The sequence below is a fragment of the Podarcis liolepis genome, assembly GCF_965112155.1.
Source record: "Podarcis liolepis genome assembly, chromosome: 10".
In the NCBI taxonomy this organism is placed as follows: Eukaryota; Metazoa; Chordata; class Lepidosauria; order Squamata; family Lacertidae; genus Podarcis; species Podarcis liolepis.
The window spans coordinates 11,930,485-11,947,300 of NC_139562.1; the positions used below are offsets into that span (position 1 = coordinate 11,930,485).

Genomic DNA, 16,816 nt, shown 5'->3' on the forward strand with positions numbered 1-16,816 from the left:
AGACGACACTGAGCTAGATGGATCGGTGGTGGGCTTTGAGGGGAAAACCAACACACCTCCTATGCGCCAAAGGCTTCTTTTGTGTGGTGGTGATATTCTTTGTTTTTACTTTAAAGCAACCCAAAAGGGTCTCCTTCTGATGGGCGTAATGGATCACTGGCATTAGGAGGAAGAGGAGTTGAACCCTTTCCCTATTCTATTTTTCCAATATAAAAAAAAGAATCCCATTCCCCAAAGATGGTATTAGGTCTGCTGCGTTGGGTGGGGGGTAGATTCAAGCATCTGAAACACCTCTGTATTTTCCCTCAAGGAGGGCAAAGAGCAGTGGGAATCAGAGTAGGACTTAGATTGGAATCAGCTTGGGTAGAACTTGCCAATTACCACCACCCCCATTTTTCTTAAAAGTTGGCAGCGTGGTGGTAGAGGAACCCTGATCATAGCTCTGCCACATCACATCTGTTTCCAGCTTCAGAGTGGGTGTGCATGCTTTAGCATGGGAGGAAACAGCAGAGACAGAAAAGGTTAAACAGCTTGCTAAAGAGAAAGTGCCCAATGGCTTCTAGGAACAAGACTATCCTGTTTATGAGTAGTGCACTTGCAGGCTGAGAAATGGGGACATTTCCTGGAAAACAACTGGACGTAGTTGGGTTCCTATTAATAGGATTTAATCAGGACTTTCGAGAAAGATGCCTCTCAACTTTTGAACCGTTCCATCTAAAGGATGACATGAGCAGCGGACATTTTAAGTGTGCTAATCAAGAGTATTTGCAAGCCATTGTTCTCTGTGTGGATTCTACATTTTCTGAGAACTCAAATATTTGCTTCTAATAAGGAACCTGAACGCTGACGCATATTCAACAAACAAGGATATAGAAACCGGTGCCAGAACCATGGAAATTAGTCACTGACTTCTTCCACAGTGAATGCTTTCATTAAAAGCTGATCAACCTTTTCTCCTTTGAGGCAAAGGGAATCATGAAGGCTATACATAGGTTATCATTCTACCTGATAGTAAAGTTGGAGGTATGAAATGGATAAGAACAATCTTTATGAAAGCGGTTAGTCCTTTCTAAACTAGATTTTAATTAAACAATAATAATAATACAATTTGTTGTATTAGTCATATCATGAAACAATAAGCACTATGCGGTCTACTTTTCAAATATTTGGGCACAATACAGTATTTCTGATTTTTTAGAAACTCACATTGTAATAGTCTTTCATTTCTTCTTTCATTTTAGGGACATCAAGCAACAAAGACCAGACTTCACCTCTCAGCTGCAGTGGAATTCCTTTATAAATTCTCCTATGAAACTGTGTAAATAAACAAATAACATCAAGCAGAAGTAAACCAGAAAAGATTTGACGTGGTAACTATACCAAGATCTATAGCCTGGAAACAAAGTAAATGGTATTATTAATTTAGACAGAAGTGGCCTGTGTTTGTGTGTACGCGCATGACAGTTTCAATGATATTCTCTCTTTGTTGAATCAGTAGGTGTGCCATGCACTGAAAAGTATCTGAAAAAAGGAGGAAGGGGTAATGTGAGGAATTACAGTGGTGCCTCGCAAGACGAAATTAATTCGTTCCGCGAGTCTTGTCGTGTTGCGATTTTTTTCGTCTTGCGAAGCACGGTGTCGGAAAAGTTTTGGAAAAGCTTCAAAAATCACCAAAGTCTTCAAAAACCTCAAAAAAGGCTACCACACCGCGTGCTATGAGTTGCTCCTCGAAGTCAAGTCGCAACTGTATTAACGGTTTTAAGAAAAAGGAAATAAACTTGCAAGACGTTTCCGTCTTGCGAAGCAAGCCCATAGGGAAAATCGTCTTGCGAAGCAACTCAAAAAAACAAAAACCCTTTTGTCTAGCGAGTTTTCCGTCTTGCGAGGCATTCGTCTTGCGAGGTACCACTGTATAAGGGAAACAGTTGCTCTGCCATGTGGGTTCACAGAAGGTAATCAGATGTGCTCCCTAACAGACCTTTTTGGCTGCAGTTTGAGCACTCATACAAGACCACTGATTTTGCTCCTTAAAAAAAAAAAAGTTCTTTTATTTGTGTAAACAGCAATTTTCGGGGGGAGAGAATCAATAGGGTCACATATACATATATGGTCAAACCAGAGCCTTGATCACCACCATTCATCACAATATGTCACCTGTCACCACTACTTATAACTTGCCAGCTACTATTGTTATGGCCAGCGGCAAAATGAAATTGAGTTGAACTGCGAACAGTGTGATGTCTCCAAAGACAATGGTGCAAAACGTGGCAATATAAATACAGGACATGATGCCAGGATTGAAAGAGCAGCCATATATGAACCACGCTAGATTAATTTGACACAGGTGTCCTCTCCTGTCTTCAACCACAAAACCACGGTCACTGGTGGACCACAGTTTGGGAGCCCCTCTTTAAAGTATAGAAAGTGGAGACTAGATTTGCATGTAGACTGCACCTTGGATGCAGCATAAGAGATATACACACACCATCAACCCCAACACTTAAGACACAGTGGTAACTTTCCGCAGCTCCATCATATTGTGGCCTACTCCTTTCTTCCTTGCTCCTTCCTTCCTAAAGGGTCCTAATATCCACCCCCATACCCCTGTGCAGTAATGTTCCCAAGTGTACAATGCTAAGAATGGCCATAACTTCAAAATAATTCCTACAGCTGTTTTACAATACAAAAGCTGTTTGCATAGAATACTGTGTACAAAATTCAAAATATAAGCTAATGCAAGCATTTGGAGGGAAACCATAGTGGTTCACCATTTACACCTTTCCCCCTCCTGCCATTCTTCTGCTTGAACTCATAAGAATCTAATCAATTTTTTTAAAGTAGAGAGAATCGGAAGGCTGTTTACGCATCTCTTGTGCAACATCTAGTTGGCCCTGAAAGGCATACTGATATAGAACACCTAGCTATATGGCTAATTGGCTGTGGGTTTCAGCTGAGATGAGTCTCACCAAAAGCACCACGTTCTGGAAGGTTAAAACAAAATCAATAACTGATTAGACACTTAATCTCCTGGCTCCACGTAATTTACAAATCAAATGAATTCATAAAGGATTTCACAGTTATAAACCTTTAGCTGCTATGTCAAATCCTGCATAGAGGGGAAAACTAGTGGCGGATTTTGCAAGCTAGCTCTGCGGTTCAATTCCATTACATGGCGTGACTGTTACTTTTAACCTTGCAATGAAAATTAAATTATTCAAAGCAACACCCTTTCTCACAGCCACACACACAAATTAAAAAATAACTGGATGCTTAGAGTTCCAAATTATTGTAGATAATAAGTATTAGAAATCTTTCCTATTATGTGGTCATCACTTTTACCCTCGGTCACTTAGAATGTGACAACCAGAATGTAGTTCTATCCCATTGGCTGTGGAAACTGTGATTAGCTTCTTCAAAAGCCGGCTCAGACATATGGTCCGTTTGGGTGCTTATGAAGGCCCAACATCCTTTTTCTCGTGGGAGAGTAGCTCTCATATGCTCTCACACATTGCTACACTCTGACTGTAAGGGCAGAGGTGGGTGTTCCGCATAAATGTTTGTAATGCTTCTGTACGGAAGTCACAATTGTGTGATTATTCCCCATCAGAGGGAAGAGGAAGGGAGAATTCTGATTCAGCCCTCGTGCATAGAAGCATCCTCACGAAACATCTTCATCACGTATTCCGTTATGAATATGGGGTGGGCATGTTTGCTCAGTCCTCTGCCCAGAAAAAGGGATCTTTGACCCAGGTAAGCATCTGCACTCAGCTATGGACTAAAGGAAAATCAGTACACACAGACACCAATTTCTAAAATGTGGATATTCTCTTTCTGGTTGTAAGGGTGAACAGGATAAGGAAACAGCAGTATCTGTCATGCACACGAAGGGTAAATGAAATATAACGGATGAATCACCGCTGTCTGATGCAATTATAATTGATCAAGGCAGAATGAGGAAATGGCGGGATGCAGTGCAAACAGCTGCATCAACAGCTGCCGCGCACTCCAGGCCAAGCGGGTATCGGGCCTTGTGGGAATATGCCAGCTGTGAGCATGGTAAATCTGCTCCGATTACACAGCACTAGATGAGTGGGACAATGTTTCTCAGAAACAGCAGTTCATTAAGTTCTTTCTGAAGGGAAAAACCGAATCAGGCTTAGCTAACGTGCAATAAAACTGATCGTGATGGGGGGGAAAAGCACAGGTATTTTTAAAGAGAAAAAATGTGGCATAAAACTGGACAAATTAGATTCTTATCATAAATTTGCAAAGTGCTTTATATTCTGTGTACTTCTTCCCAACAACCCTGTGAGATAGGCCACTGTTACACCATTTCCCCACATGATGGGAAGTAAAGATGATGGTCCAGAAACGTGGCTTACGAAAATAAATATGTACGCCTTGACTTTCCATAATCACCATAAGACCCACAACTAAATGTTTCCTTTTGCTATTTAAACTCCCAAGCTGACTGACACACACTGACTGACACACATACACACCCAACCAACCAACCAACCAACCCTTGAGACTATTCTTGGTTAGTGAATGCAATTGTGTGCACTGGAGGGGGGGATGTGTTAATTATTTTGAAACTCTAATATCACTTGCCATCACATGTCTGCTTTAGAGTGCTGCAGCCAGATGATGATTCCTTTACAAAAATACTTTTATATTTGCAATCAGATTTGTTGTGCTTACATGTTGCTTTCAGGTGCACACTTAAAAAGGGTAACGACACTCGAGTTTGAGTGGCCTTTACAGCCAATTCCAATTCAGAAGCGAAGTCACAAAATAATGGACCATATCAAAGGCATGGAAAATGTGCATTAATTGTTACTGAAAAGATTCTGAGAATTTTGAAGGGTAGTGTCGGGACAGTACTATAAGTCAAAAAGAAGCCTTCAGAGCCATGCTACAAAATTTTCCAGACTTTCCTGCAGGCTACTGACACTTAAATCTAATTGATCTTGTTCTCCAAAAAGGAAGTCCTTTATTACAGACAGATGTTACCAGATTCTGGCTTAAAAAAAGGAAAACCAAACTGGATTAAGGATTCCCACTGCCTGTCTCAGATTTCAGAGACACAGAAAAGACTGAGAAAATCTTATAAGCTGCCAATATTGAGGGTATATTCTTCGAAGGAAGAAAAACACCCTTTTGTTGGCACTGGCTTAGCTGATACAAGAGATTTTTTAAAAAATGTCTTTATGGGAACGAAATGAAGGCCATGCAATCACAAGGAAACAGGCAGGGTGAAATCCAGCTGTGGCTGCAGCCTCACCCTGAGCCTAGCTCTGTTCTGCATGTGGAAGGTTGAATTCCTGGCATCTCCAGGTGGGGCCAGGATTCTCTGCAGCCTCAAGCCCTCTACAGTCACAACCTGTCTGGGCAGACAATACTGAGTTAGATGGATCAATGGTCTGACTTGGTGTAAGGCAGATTCCTATGTTCGGGGTATTTTTTAAGAAGAGGAGAAGAAGAGCCCTGCAGGAACAGACCAAAGGTCAGTCTCCTGCAGCTTCCTGCTTCCCACAGCAGCCAACCAGATGGCTCTGGAAAACTGCAGAAGAAGCAGTGTGTGCAAGTAATGACCCTCTCCTGTTGTGGCTCCTGCTGCCGCCTCCAATCTTTGAGGTTCTATCAGGCTATTACGGTGGGGCACACCTGGCTGTAATCTAGTTCTGTAAACTCCCCACGGTGGTACATTTTCTGCCAATAGCCACCATGAAACAACAGCAGCAGCGTAACATCGTTTTGTAATAATTTTCATCTCAGAAATCTTTCCTTTGCATACTGTGGTTCCTATTTTAAATTGTTTCTGGATATTGTTTACTATTTTGGTTATGTCTTTATACTCATCGCTGGCTGCTCTGGGCATCTCCATTGTAGGCGGGAAGAGGCTTATTATAGGAAGCCAAACAAAATATGTAAGTATTTTCAAATGCAAGGCCTTTCCAGTTTTCCACAAGTATTCCCAACCATGCAATGGAATATTTCTGTCAATAGCTTGATACCATTCAATTATATAATGTTCTCATCTTCACATTCAGAATCATGCTCCAATATTTTAATGCACCTATTCGATAATATAGGCTTAGTTTTAAAAATAAGAGAACCTGGTTCTCAAGCATTTTTTCCCTTGTGCTAGCACTGGCAGCCATGTTCTTCTGCAAGCCTTCCAGAGCTCAAAAATCAAGGATTAGACTCTTATGTTTCATAATGACTGAAATGAACATCTCCCCAGCCATCTCCATCCCTCCAAATCATTCATGAAAAGGACAAAAAGCCCTGTGTATTCCTTTGGGGCTTCATTATCTTGTACAAACAAGAAGCTTCACAGGTATTCTTATTTTCCTGAGTTTTTAGGAACCAAGATCTTGTTTAGCATAAGGGGGGAAATCTCAGGGTGACCATAGAAGCTAAGGATTGAACCAGCTGCTACATCCACCTGCAAAGAGCCTCATCCTCTCTTTTTTCATCCTTTCTCTCTTTACAGCACCTGGTTTCTTACTGGACTCAAATAACCAGGAATTAACAGTTGAAATAAATTAACAGGAAACAAAGCACCAGAAATTGCTCTGGGGTCCAAGATTAAACCACGTGCTACCAATATGGAAAGTAAGCAAGCAAAATGGTGTTGGAGACACAGAATAGTATCCAGCTAACTCGTTCTATCACTGCAAGGATTTCTAACTTGTGCCACGGCACTCCTCTAACCCCCATACACCCACTAAATATGTTCTGGGGTTTCCCCCAGCCTTCCAGAGCAGATATTGGGGGGCTGTGGGGGGTGTAGGTGGAGGGAGTTCTGTTCCATAAGCAGAATTCCTTCCACTGACATGATGTGTTAGCTAGAAACTGCCCACAGAGAGGGTTGGAAGGACTAATCAGTGTTCTCTTTGCCACTTGTTATTGTTTGTATATGTTTTGCTGGATCCATTTTTAATTTTGATTCTTCTTGTAAGCTTGGTTACATGGCGTTATCTAAATACAATAAATATACAGAAGTGATCTGCAAGTGGCTGTAGCAGCTGCTAGAACCCATAGCTACTACAGTCACGTGGAGGCTTCATGCCATATGGAGCCTCATTCATTGACTTCTGTGTGAATCAGAGATGGGACAGCGAGAGGAAGCCTTGTTGCTATCTCCTTCTGAATCTCAGAGAGGCTTTTATTTATTCTTTGGAAGCTATGGACAGGGGAATGGGGAACAAGGGGACAATTTGACACAGAGTCTCTCAATAAACTCTAAATTATTTTCAGCTACCTCAAGCCTGGCAGTTTCTCCCCCCTCCTCCCTGACGCTTCCTTATTTCTTTTCTCTCAGTCAGAGAGCTACTCCATCAACAAGCGAGTCAGATGGCACAGCAAAGAAGACATTTGAATGTGAATACAGTGAATGACATTTTTATTCAAGGCACTCTGAAAGTTATGGTCACACCAGGACAAAAGAGGCTTTAATGCCTGCCGTGATTGATGGCTTGATATGCCCTATCTCAGCTGCAGGATATAATTAAGATGCAAACACATAAACTCAAAGCACCAGGTCAAGAAGGGCTGTCAAGCAGCAAACAGAGAAGCAAACGTGTTGATTCCCTATGCTACTAAAGAAAGGTTGCAGGTTATTGGAGTTGGGGTGTGTGTGTGTGCATGTTAGGAAGGTGGGGTGTTGAACAAATACCTCCCTCTCTGCAATTTATATATTATGCAGCACACAAGATTTGAGAAGTGCTTTAGAAGTTTTTGCTGCCCTTGTGCTCCAAACAATGCTGCAAGTCAAGGCAATAACTTATGCCCATTTTAGAGATAGGAAGCTGAAGTCAAAATTGAGGCTTGGCCAAGACTGCACAAGGCATATCCATTTTCAAAAACTTTGCCAAACTGGTGTGATAGGGACCATTCTAATGAAAGAATAGTGAATGTCTCCTTCCCTTACATTCCACAGAACAGCTTTACCATCCTTAAATGCCTTTGCCAGCATTTCTCTTCCCAACTTTAGAAAAGACCAACTAAGGGAGGGAGGGGGAGGGAGGCTAAATAGTAAAACATTTTCTATAGTAAGAGCCTCCAGAGAGAAAGAGCTGTATCACAAATTGGTGCAATGTGCTTAGTTTCTGAGGTTCTTTTTCAATGTGGCACACAAAACATGTACCAGTTAATACAATTGCTGCTGTAGTAGGAGGAGGAGAATAATAATTATTTTTAAAATGGGATTATTAAAAGGAAAGTAGTTCCAAAACATGCCCAACATGGAAATTGGGAGTTTTGAGGTCTCAAATTTTGCACTTGTACATAACTGGTTTGTGGGCAGTTAGGAAAGAATGTATGTTATTGCATCTACAGGAACCCTGTTATTCCTGTTAGATGGACACCGTTAAACATAGTGATGGTCCAAGCCCATTTCTTAGCGCTTTCTACCCAAATCTGATCAATCAGGATTCTGCCCTTTGGCAAAGAGAAATATGACCAAGAGCAAATTGCTATATATCCCTCCCATCTTGCAAATCTTCCTTTCCTGTACATTTCTACCCAACAGTGTAAGTCCCTTCTGTCCCACTTGGATTTCCTCCCAGACCATCTTCTCCTGCTCTTCTCTTTCCCTCAAACCTCAGCACCTCCAACCCACTTCCTACAGACAAACTGGTGATATTTCCTGCTAGATGTGAAGCTCCTCCTTCTCCTTAGATCCTACCAAGGAAGCTTCACTGTCTGTCAACGTTCTATAGCTAGAAAGCTTCCTTTGAGCATGTAGAATGTTCACGAGCCAGTATGGCGTAACAGTTAAGAGGGTTGGACTATGACCTGTGGAAGCCAGGGTTCAAACCCCCACATCTACATCTATAAATATAAATATATAAATAAATATAAACATATAAATACACACACACACACACACACACACACACAACAGCAGGTAAAATGTTATAAATGTATTGCACTTAAGAAGCCTGGGTGAATAAAGAGGTTTTCATCTGGCACCTATGACATAAACGTTGGTGCCAAGTGAGGCTCTCTGGGAAGACTACTCTATAACCTGGGCACCATAGCCAAAAACGCCCTAGTTGGCACCTGCCTCATCTCTGAAGGCGGAGGCACTCAGCAGATCTGAAAAATACTGGCCTACGTTGGGTTGGGTAGTAGCCACTCCTTCAGGCATTTGCATATTATTTATTTAGAGCATTTGTGCCCCGCGCGCTTCAGCCAAAAAGGCTCCCAGAATGGCTTATATAAAATCAAAACAAGGCAACCCCTACCAGCAGGATTACATTCAAATAAATAAACAAATAAGTAAATAATCTAGTCCAACCCCCTGCAATGCAAAGGGGGGGGGGTTGCCCAACATGGGGCTCAAAGCAATGACTGAGATTAAAAATATTATAGTCTGCTAACTGAGCTATAACACTGATGTACAGTAACGCATATGTATTTCCTGAAACATTATTCTTTTTGCATCAATGCCTTTCAGAATCTTGCAGCATGAGAAGATCAACACACCAGGGAGGGATTTGTGTGCACACAAGAGAGAGAGAATAGGCTGAATGTTACCAGTGAATATTAAAAAAAATATATATGCACACATTTAAGTGAAACTTCACAACTTTCTACTTGTGTTCACCATCTCCATTCCTACTGCACAATTATAAAATTGGTACTTCCTAAGCAATTATTCTTCTGCGGCTTAACTTCCAGAGCAATGAAGCTCTTGGAAACTAGCTGAATGGAAGGCTCTTTGTGCATTTGTTGTTTAAAATGAATGCTATAATGAAAGCTATGATAGAGAAAAATGAAAGGCCGGCACCACAGAATCCAATTTAATACTGTTGCATTCAGTAAATGCAACTGCCTGTGGAAGCACTTTAACTTTACCTTTTCTGTGTTCTTGTATTTCTCCCAGCTTTTCAACATCTTCAGCCATTTTGTAGTTCTTTCAATTTCAAGCTGCTTTTGCTGAAAATAAAATTAGAGTGCATTATTCCCTTCATCTCACCTGTACTAAAAAATGTTTGGACATTTACAGGCGTTTAGGAACAGACGCAGCTACGCATTTCATATCAGAAAAACCAATGGCAAAGTATTATAAATCAAATGCAAATGTTTAAGAAATACGTTGGGGTTTCTTCTCCCCAGCCTTAACATGATGCTGATCATGTCCAACCGATAGAGAGGGGTTAAGGAGGAAAAGTACATATTAAATTAGAAATTAAATTAAAATTAAAAACACAAATATTTGCAAATAAGGCCATCTATAAATCTAAACTGAAGCAGAATTAAGCAATATGCCATGGGTAGGCAAACTAAGGCACGGGGGGCCAGATCCGGCCCAATCGCCTTCTAAATCCGGCCAGCAGACAGTCCAGGAATCAGCGTGTTTTTACATGAGTAGAATGTGTCCTTTTATTTAAAATGCAACCCTGGGTTATTTGTGGGACCTGCCTGGTGTTTTTACATGAGTAGAATGTGTCCTTATATTTAAAATGCATCTCTGGGTTATTTGTGGGGCATAGGAATTCATTCACTATTATTTTTTCCGAAATATAGTCCATCCCCCCACAAGGTCTGAAGGACAGTGGACCGGCCCCCTCCTGAAAAAGTTTGCTGACCCCAGCAATATGCCTTCAACTGGCAGTGACCACATGGTTGTTTCTCAGCTAGTCTTCTATTGTTTCCTCTGGCCATCAGTGACACTTTGGGGGCCTCAGGAAGAAGGCTTTCCCAGGACCTGCCTCCTGATTCCTTTAGCTGGAGATGCCAAGGGTCAGACCTGGGACTTCCTGCTTGCAGGGCTTCTGCTCTAAGTGAATGGTCCCCAAACATTTTTCTTCTGGATAACTTGGAAGCTGCTGGTGGTTTTGGCCAACCACTTAATTAGTTTACTGCCTGTTTAGACATTTTAATGTGCTGTGCATAATTTTTATAAAAAATCAAATGCTATTCAAATTCTCCTGCAGCCAAGCTGGTGCCAAACATATTGCCCTGCTTGCCTCTGGACCAAATCAGCGAGGGGTCTTGTCATAGGACCTCCATACATACTGCTCAGGCTTGCACCCTGGGAGATCACTTTGGTGATCTCCATTGTGTCCCAAGACAGATTGATACCAACAGCAGCCATCCAATGTGTAGATAAGTCAGTTTCACCCTGAACCACCCCATTCCAGAAATATCTGCTTGACTGTACATACAAAGTTTTGACTATCTCCCATATAACAACCTCCAGATTCTGACCAGTAAAAGTTACAATGAAAATTATGTACTCCGCTCTGTACTTTGCCACACCCATAGGAGATGTGGAGTTTATTTTAAATGCCACTGTGCAGCCTAATCAGAGCATTGCACTGCAAAGAGATACTAAGCAACAACAGGTTATTCCAAAGACAGACATAATTACAGTAATTTAAGACCACTTCACAATACTTAAATGGAATAGAGCCACTGTGCATGCTGTAATCTTTCCTTTTGCTGATAAATACCTATGGAAGGTTTGCATTCGTTCATCGAGCGAAGTCTACCCAACGAAAACATTTTGTAACAGTGTTTAGGAAGAGTCTTATCTGAAGCCCTACAATTTCATAGTAACTTTATATTATGTTAAGCAGAGATTCTTCCCACTAATGTGCACTCTCAGAGAAAACTGCACACACTTGACTTCCACAAGAGAATGTGTAAGAAACTAAATGTGCAGCAATGCATTTTAGTGACAGTTTTGTTCCCCTGCTAGTTGAGTGCATCATAAATTGTGGGCAACAACTGAATTTTAGCTTCTGTAGCAATGCTTCCCAAATATGCTATTCGGGACAGTTTTTTCGCTGGCTTAAAAATTGGAGAGATACTATACTCAAAAAGATTTATCAATAGCTCCCTGAGCATTTGAACAAAGTTACTTTTTCAGCTTCTGTATAGCATAGCTATAATGGACTTCCGGTACCCTGCTCTCTCCTTTGCATATGTGAATCTGAGATCTCCCTGATCTTACAGTGACACCTGTATTTTGGAACAGTGTTACTACTGAAATCAGGCAGACACCTACAACCTTATTTTTTGGATCCCCTGGCTGCCAACAGTTTTTAGAGAATTTGCTCAGTTCAGTGTTAGTCATTCTGTATTTTATTATTTTATTATTCTATAATCTTATGATGTTTCAATAATTTTATGGTGCACCAGCATGATATTTTTCTTATTACTTGGCAGTTTATAAACACTCCTGTAAATAAAATAAAAAATAGTCCCAAAGAGCTATTTTCATCTAATGTATCTCCCATACATTAGATGAAAATAGCTTCTGGATCTTCAGATAAGAGCAAAACTTTTCAGAGGGCATTTAAGTTAGAGAGCATCCTGGACTAGGCAGAGACCAAGTGTAATTTAAAGAGGCTTAATTAAGTAGAAGCTCAGCAAACAGCTGCAAAAAGAACACAAGTGGTTCTTCCACCTTCCCAGACTAGCAGGGCTCAGCATCCTCTTGGCAAGTGACCTTTCAGTTGATCCTAGGAGTGTTAACAGCTCTATGGGGACTGCATAAGCTGCCTTCTTTTGAGACACTCGATGCCAAATAATCACCAAGAGCAAGGGCAGGAAAAGTAGCTCACTGCATCTGAGTAAAAAAGGCATTACTGAGAGATTTCACGAACAAGGGAATGGGTTTAATAGGAACAACTAACAGAGAGAGCTAAATTTGACTCACAGCAGCCTCAGTTGCAGCACAGCCAAGTCTAAGCATGATGTAATCTGTGGAATGCACAGAGGGTGGTGGAATTTGTTGGCATAAGTAAGTCTTCAGCACACAAGGTTTGGGCCAAAACACCATGCAGATTGTGCAACATAAATCGATAAGAACTTGCCTCGCTATGGGAAGAAAGTGTGAGGGCTCTGACAGGGTCCTAGAGTCCTACCGCCTCCTTCCCAAAGCCGAGTTAGCACTTGCCCAGCTGGGAAGGAGGTGGGAGGGCTCTAGGACTCTGCCAGAGTCCTCATGCCTCCTTCCTAAAGCCTGGCATGGCACCAGCGCTGAGTAAGGGACACCAAATTTTGGCTTAGCTCGGGGCACCATCGCACCAAAGTCTGCCCCTGCGAAAACAGTACTTTCGCAGTCTTCTGTTAGAACTCAGTACAACTCAAATGGTGGAGTACAAACTTTGCCTGCAGAAAGCCCCATGTTCAATCTCTGGCATTTGCAGGTAGCCCTGGGAATGTCCATCTGAAACTCTACAGAGTCGCTGCCAGTTACTGTTGACAAAGGAGTACCAGAGGCAGCCAATGTGGTGCTTTCCAGATATTGTTGTTATGCAACTCCCAACCACTGCCCTTGACCACTGCCCTTGCTAGTCAGAGATGGAGACCAACATGTGGAGGAGACCACGTGTACGTAGTGGTGTACATAGCATAGTATAACCAATGTTCTGCTTCAGTGTAAGACACCTTCTGTGCACCAGCTTCAATCTACAATATCTCCAGTTACAAGTTACAGAATCGCAGGTTAAAGGGCTAGCAATGATCACTGCCTGAGACCTAGAAGAAGCACTCCCCGTCAGAGCAGATAGCACTAGTCTTGAGTCATGGTCTGACTCAAGACAGCTTCATACGCACAATGACCTGCCCACATATAGCTTCAGCAGTGGTACAGCACTGAGTAGAACAATCACTGGTAATTTAAAGTGAGAGATGAAGAACTTACCCTCTCTGTTGCTGCATCATGGACAGGTAACTCCTCTTGGCTAAAAAGAAAGGGGAACAGACTATTACTTCCGTTGAATATGAACAAAATAATAGTTTCGAACAGATTGCTACTAATGGAGACTCAGAGGCATGGTGCAGAAGATGAAGACTTAAGAGCCAATTGCAAAACATTATGCCACAATATTGTAAGATAATAGAACAGTGGACATATTTGATTACAATCCTCCGTTTGGGGATAAAACTCAGGGGAAGCTCAAGTGCATAGGGTGGTGCTCCTTCTACCGTATAACATTCTACAAGGTCTTTAAAGCAGAAAAGTTCATGGGCCTACAATAGAGAGAGAAGATTACAATGAAGTAGGATGGACAGGTATGTATTAGTCATATAAAACAGTCAAATATTTACTTGGGCTGTATCCAAAAATCTATTTTGACTTTAGCACTCAGAAAATTCAATTGAACAATACTTGAAATTAATGACTACGTCATATTCTGTGCTGTGGAATGACTGTTAAATCAGATTTAAACACAGATCGATACCTAGCGAATCACTTGGGTGGGTGATTTCACAACCCATAAATTAGTTTACAAATCTGCATCCAAGTCACACAAAATAGGAAAATGTTTTTAAAGTCAGAAGCCAAGATAAAAAGAAGACTGCCTTTCGTTATAAGCAGTTTGGAGTGGTGAAGAAAGACACTTGCCTAGTAATAGGCTTAGAACTGTTGGGTCCTTACACACACTCAAACACTCATATATTTATATACTATTTATTTTGGCGAAATAAGCTGAGATATTCATATGCAGCCCCTTACCTCCCTCCTCAACATGCCACAATTAAACTTGGAAGTCTGCTATTAATCATAGTTTCCTGTTTCAGTCAAACCAGGAAAAAGTATGTTTACCAGGTTCAGAACAAGCCAAGGTTTAAGATCCTGAGTTGTTGCCAACCATAGTTCCCAATTAACTATGGTTCATTGAAGACTTCTTAGCTTTCAGCAGTGCACCAAGAAGAAAAGAGGGAAGGAGCAGCACGAAGACAGTGTGTGCTGCTGGTAAAAGTCTCACGCTTATCTGGGCTTATTAAGCTGACATATAATCATCCAAACTGGGCCAGTGACTTTTGGCTGGGTCAGTATGTGAAATGATTTTTAAAGAATTGACTGATCTCTACACTGGCTCATGACTCTTAAGGTTTCTTGCCTTCTCCATTTTTTTTGTAGCATGTAATGCTCTTCAACCTGCAAGAGCTCCCCGCCAAACAGCCATTGTGGTTCTTGTACTCCTTCACTTTTGCTCTTTGCTTGTGACACAGCTGTGTAAAATTAACAGGAGGAGGGCCATTGGTAAGGCAGGAATTGTCTGGCTCATACTGTTCCATTAATTTTTTATTTTCAGCTGCATAGAGGCTCTGCATCCAAGTCTCAGCGCATCATAAATAATATGCAATCTTTTGGAAAGGATGATCTGAATGCAAGTATTAATTCAGATGCTCGCTATAGCAATTTACAGCTTACTGCTCACTGACCACGCACACTGCTCAAGTTCTCAAGATGCACATTCTTATTCCAGCTGAGCAAGCTACGGGGTCGGACTGGGTTGTATTAATTTTACTCCGCCACTTCTCCCGCTGCCACTTCATCAGTGATTTTAATAATTCAGTATTGCCAGTTGGTGCGTTGCTTAAAATGGGAGAGTGCTGTTCTGCGCAATACAACTGCCATGGGGATGCTCGTTCCCATGTTGAATCTGCCAAAAAACCACCCAGCTCTATTCTTTAGCAGAACTGACAATACAGTGTCTTGCCCACTGTACACAGCTTTCCCACATCAACCAGCATCCTCTGATCAAGTTTGGTTGATTTGGTTGGAGGGGGTTTTGGGATGGGGTGGGAGAGAGGAAGTTACTCATTTATATCCCACTTCCCTTCCAAGAAAGCAGCACACACAGGGTTCCCTGTGGTCTCCCATCAAAGCACTGACCAGACACTGGCGGTTGCTGTATTGTGCACCCTCTGACTACAGAATTAGGCTTCTACTGTACCATATCACCAATGGGCCACAAACATATCACGCTAAATAAGCTACAGTGGTCCCCAAGGGAACCACTACCAACACCCATTTTATTGCATAAGGTTCTTAGTTTCTGTTCACTGTGGCAAAGGACCCTAGTTCTCTGGTAGAGCAGCTGCTTTGCGTGCAGAAGGCCCTTGGTTCAATCCCCAGCGCCTCCAAGTAGGACTGGGAAAAGCTCCTGCCTAAAACCTTGGAGAGCTGCTGCCAGTCAGTGAAGACAATAGTGAACTAGATGGACTCAGTATAAGGCAGCTTCCTATGTTAGGAGTATCGGGATGGTGTTTATGGTGGTAATTAAATAGTGCTGACATTATCAGGACAAGATTCTAAGTGCTATGGGGTGATTAAATGAAATGAATAGACATCCACTAAAGACTATTGCAGCTTAAAAGACTAAATTGTGTCTACATGGAAAGCAATTACATTTATAGCTATCTCTGATGCTCTACTTATTTTAGCTAAGAGAAGCCCGACTCCAAAGTGTGATACTATTTAAGACACACGTAGCACATATCCAGATGAGAATCAGGCTAAAAACAGAATCTAAACTCAAGTCTCAGGTCCTTAAAAGTTCGATCTTGCTCACTAAAAGAACGGGGAGAAAAGATATCACGGGGCTTTCACAAAATAATACATTTTAAATTTGGGCCACGGCTTCTATCACCAGAAGTATTTTGTATCCGAGAGTAGACACCCAACCACAGTAATGTTCCTGTACCACATCATGAGTGGCTGGCAAGTTGCCTCTATGTGTAAAATACACAGAAGCATGTTATGTAAAGGGAAAAAGGCACATTTGAAATGAACTTCTGTACATCGCTTCAAGGGCTGACGCTTAACTTTCTTTCCAGTGAAACCAATGAGGCTTTAAAGTGCTCAGCATTGGCTGGGATTGTGCCATTTATAAGCAAATGAAACAGTAAAATAAAAACAAATCAATACACCCTTCAGAATCGAAGAAATAGGTGTGTCTTTTTCTTCTTGGTAATTTCTACCGCAGTAAAAACTAATGGTAAAACAGATCAGGTCCAAGGATGGAGACTTCTACACACCTGGAGACACTGACCT

General features: G+C 41.6%; 1 protein-coding gene across 9 annotated transcripts in view; it reads right to left on the reverse strand.

Moving 5' to 3' along the window:
* USP6NL (USP6 N-terminal like) overlaps positions 1 to 16,816 on the reverse strand; it is a 133,316-nt gene that overhangs the window by 34,230 nt on the left and 82,270 nt on the right. For all 9 annotated transcript variants that reach the window (XM_083461101.1, XM_083461104.1, XM_083461102.1 and 6 more), the window contains 3 exons: positions 13,673 to 13,712; positions 9,871 to 9,951; positions 1,207 to 1,314 (listed from right to left, as the gene is read on the reverse strand). In XM_083461101.1, coding sequence (XP_083317227.1) covers positions 1,207 to 1,314; positions 9,871 to 9,951; positions 13,673 to 13,712 — 229 coding nt within the window. The remainder of the gene's footprint in view (positions 1 to 1,206; positions 1,315 to 9,870; positions 9,952 to 13,672; positions 13,713 to 16,816) is intronic.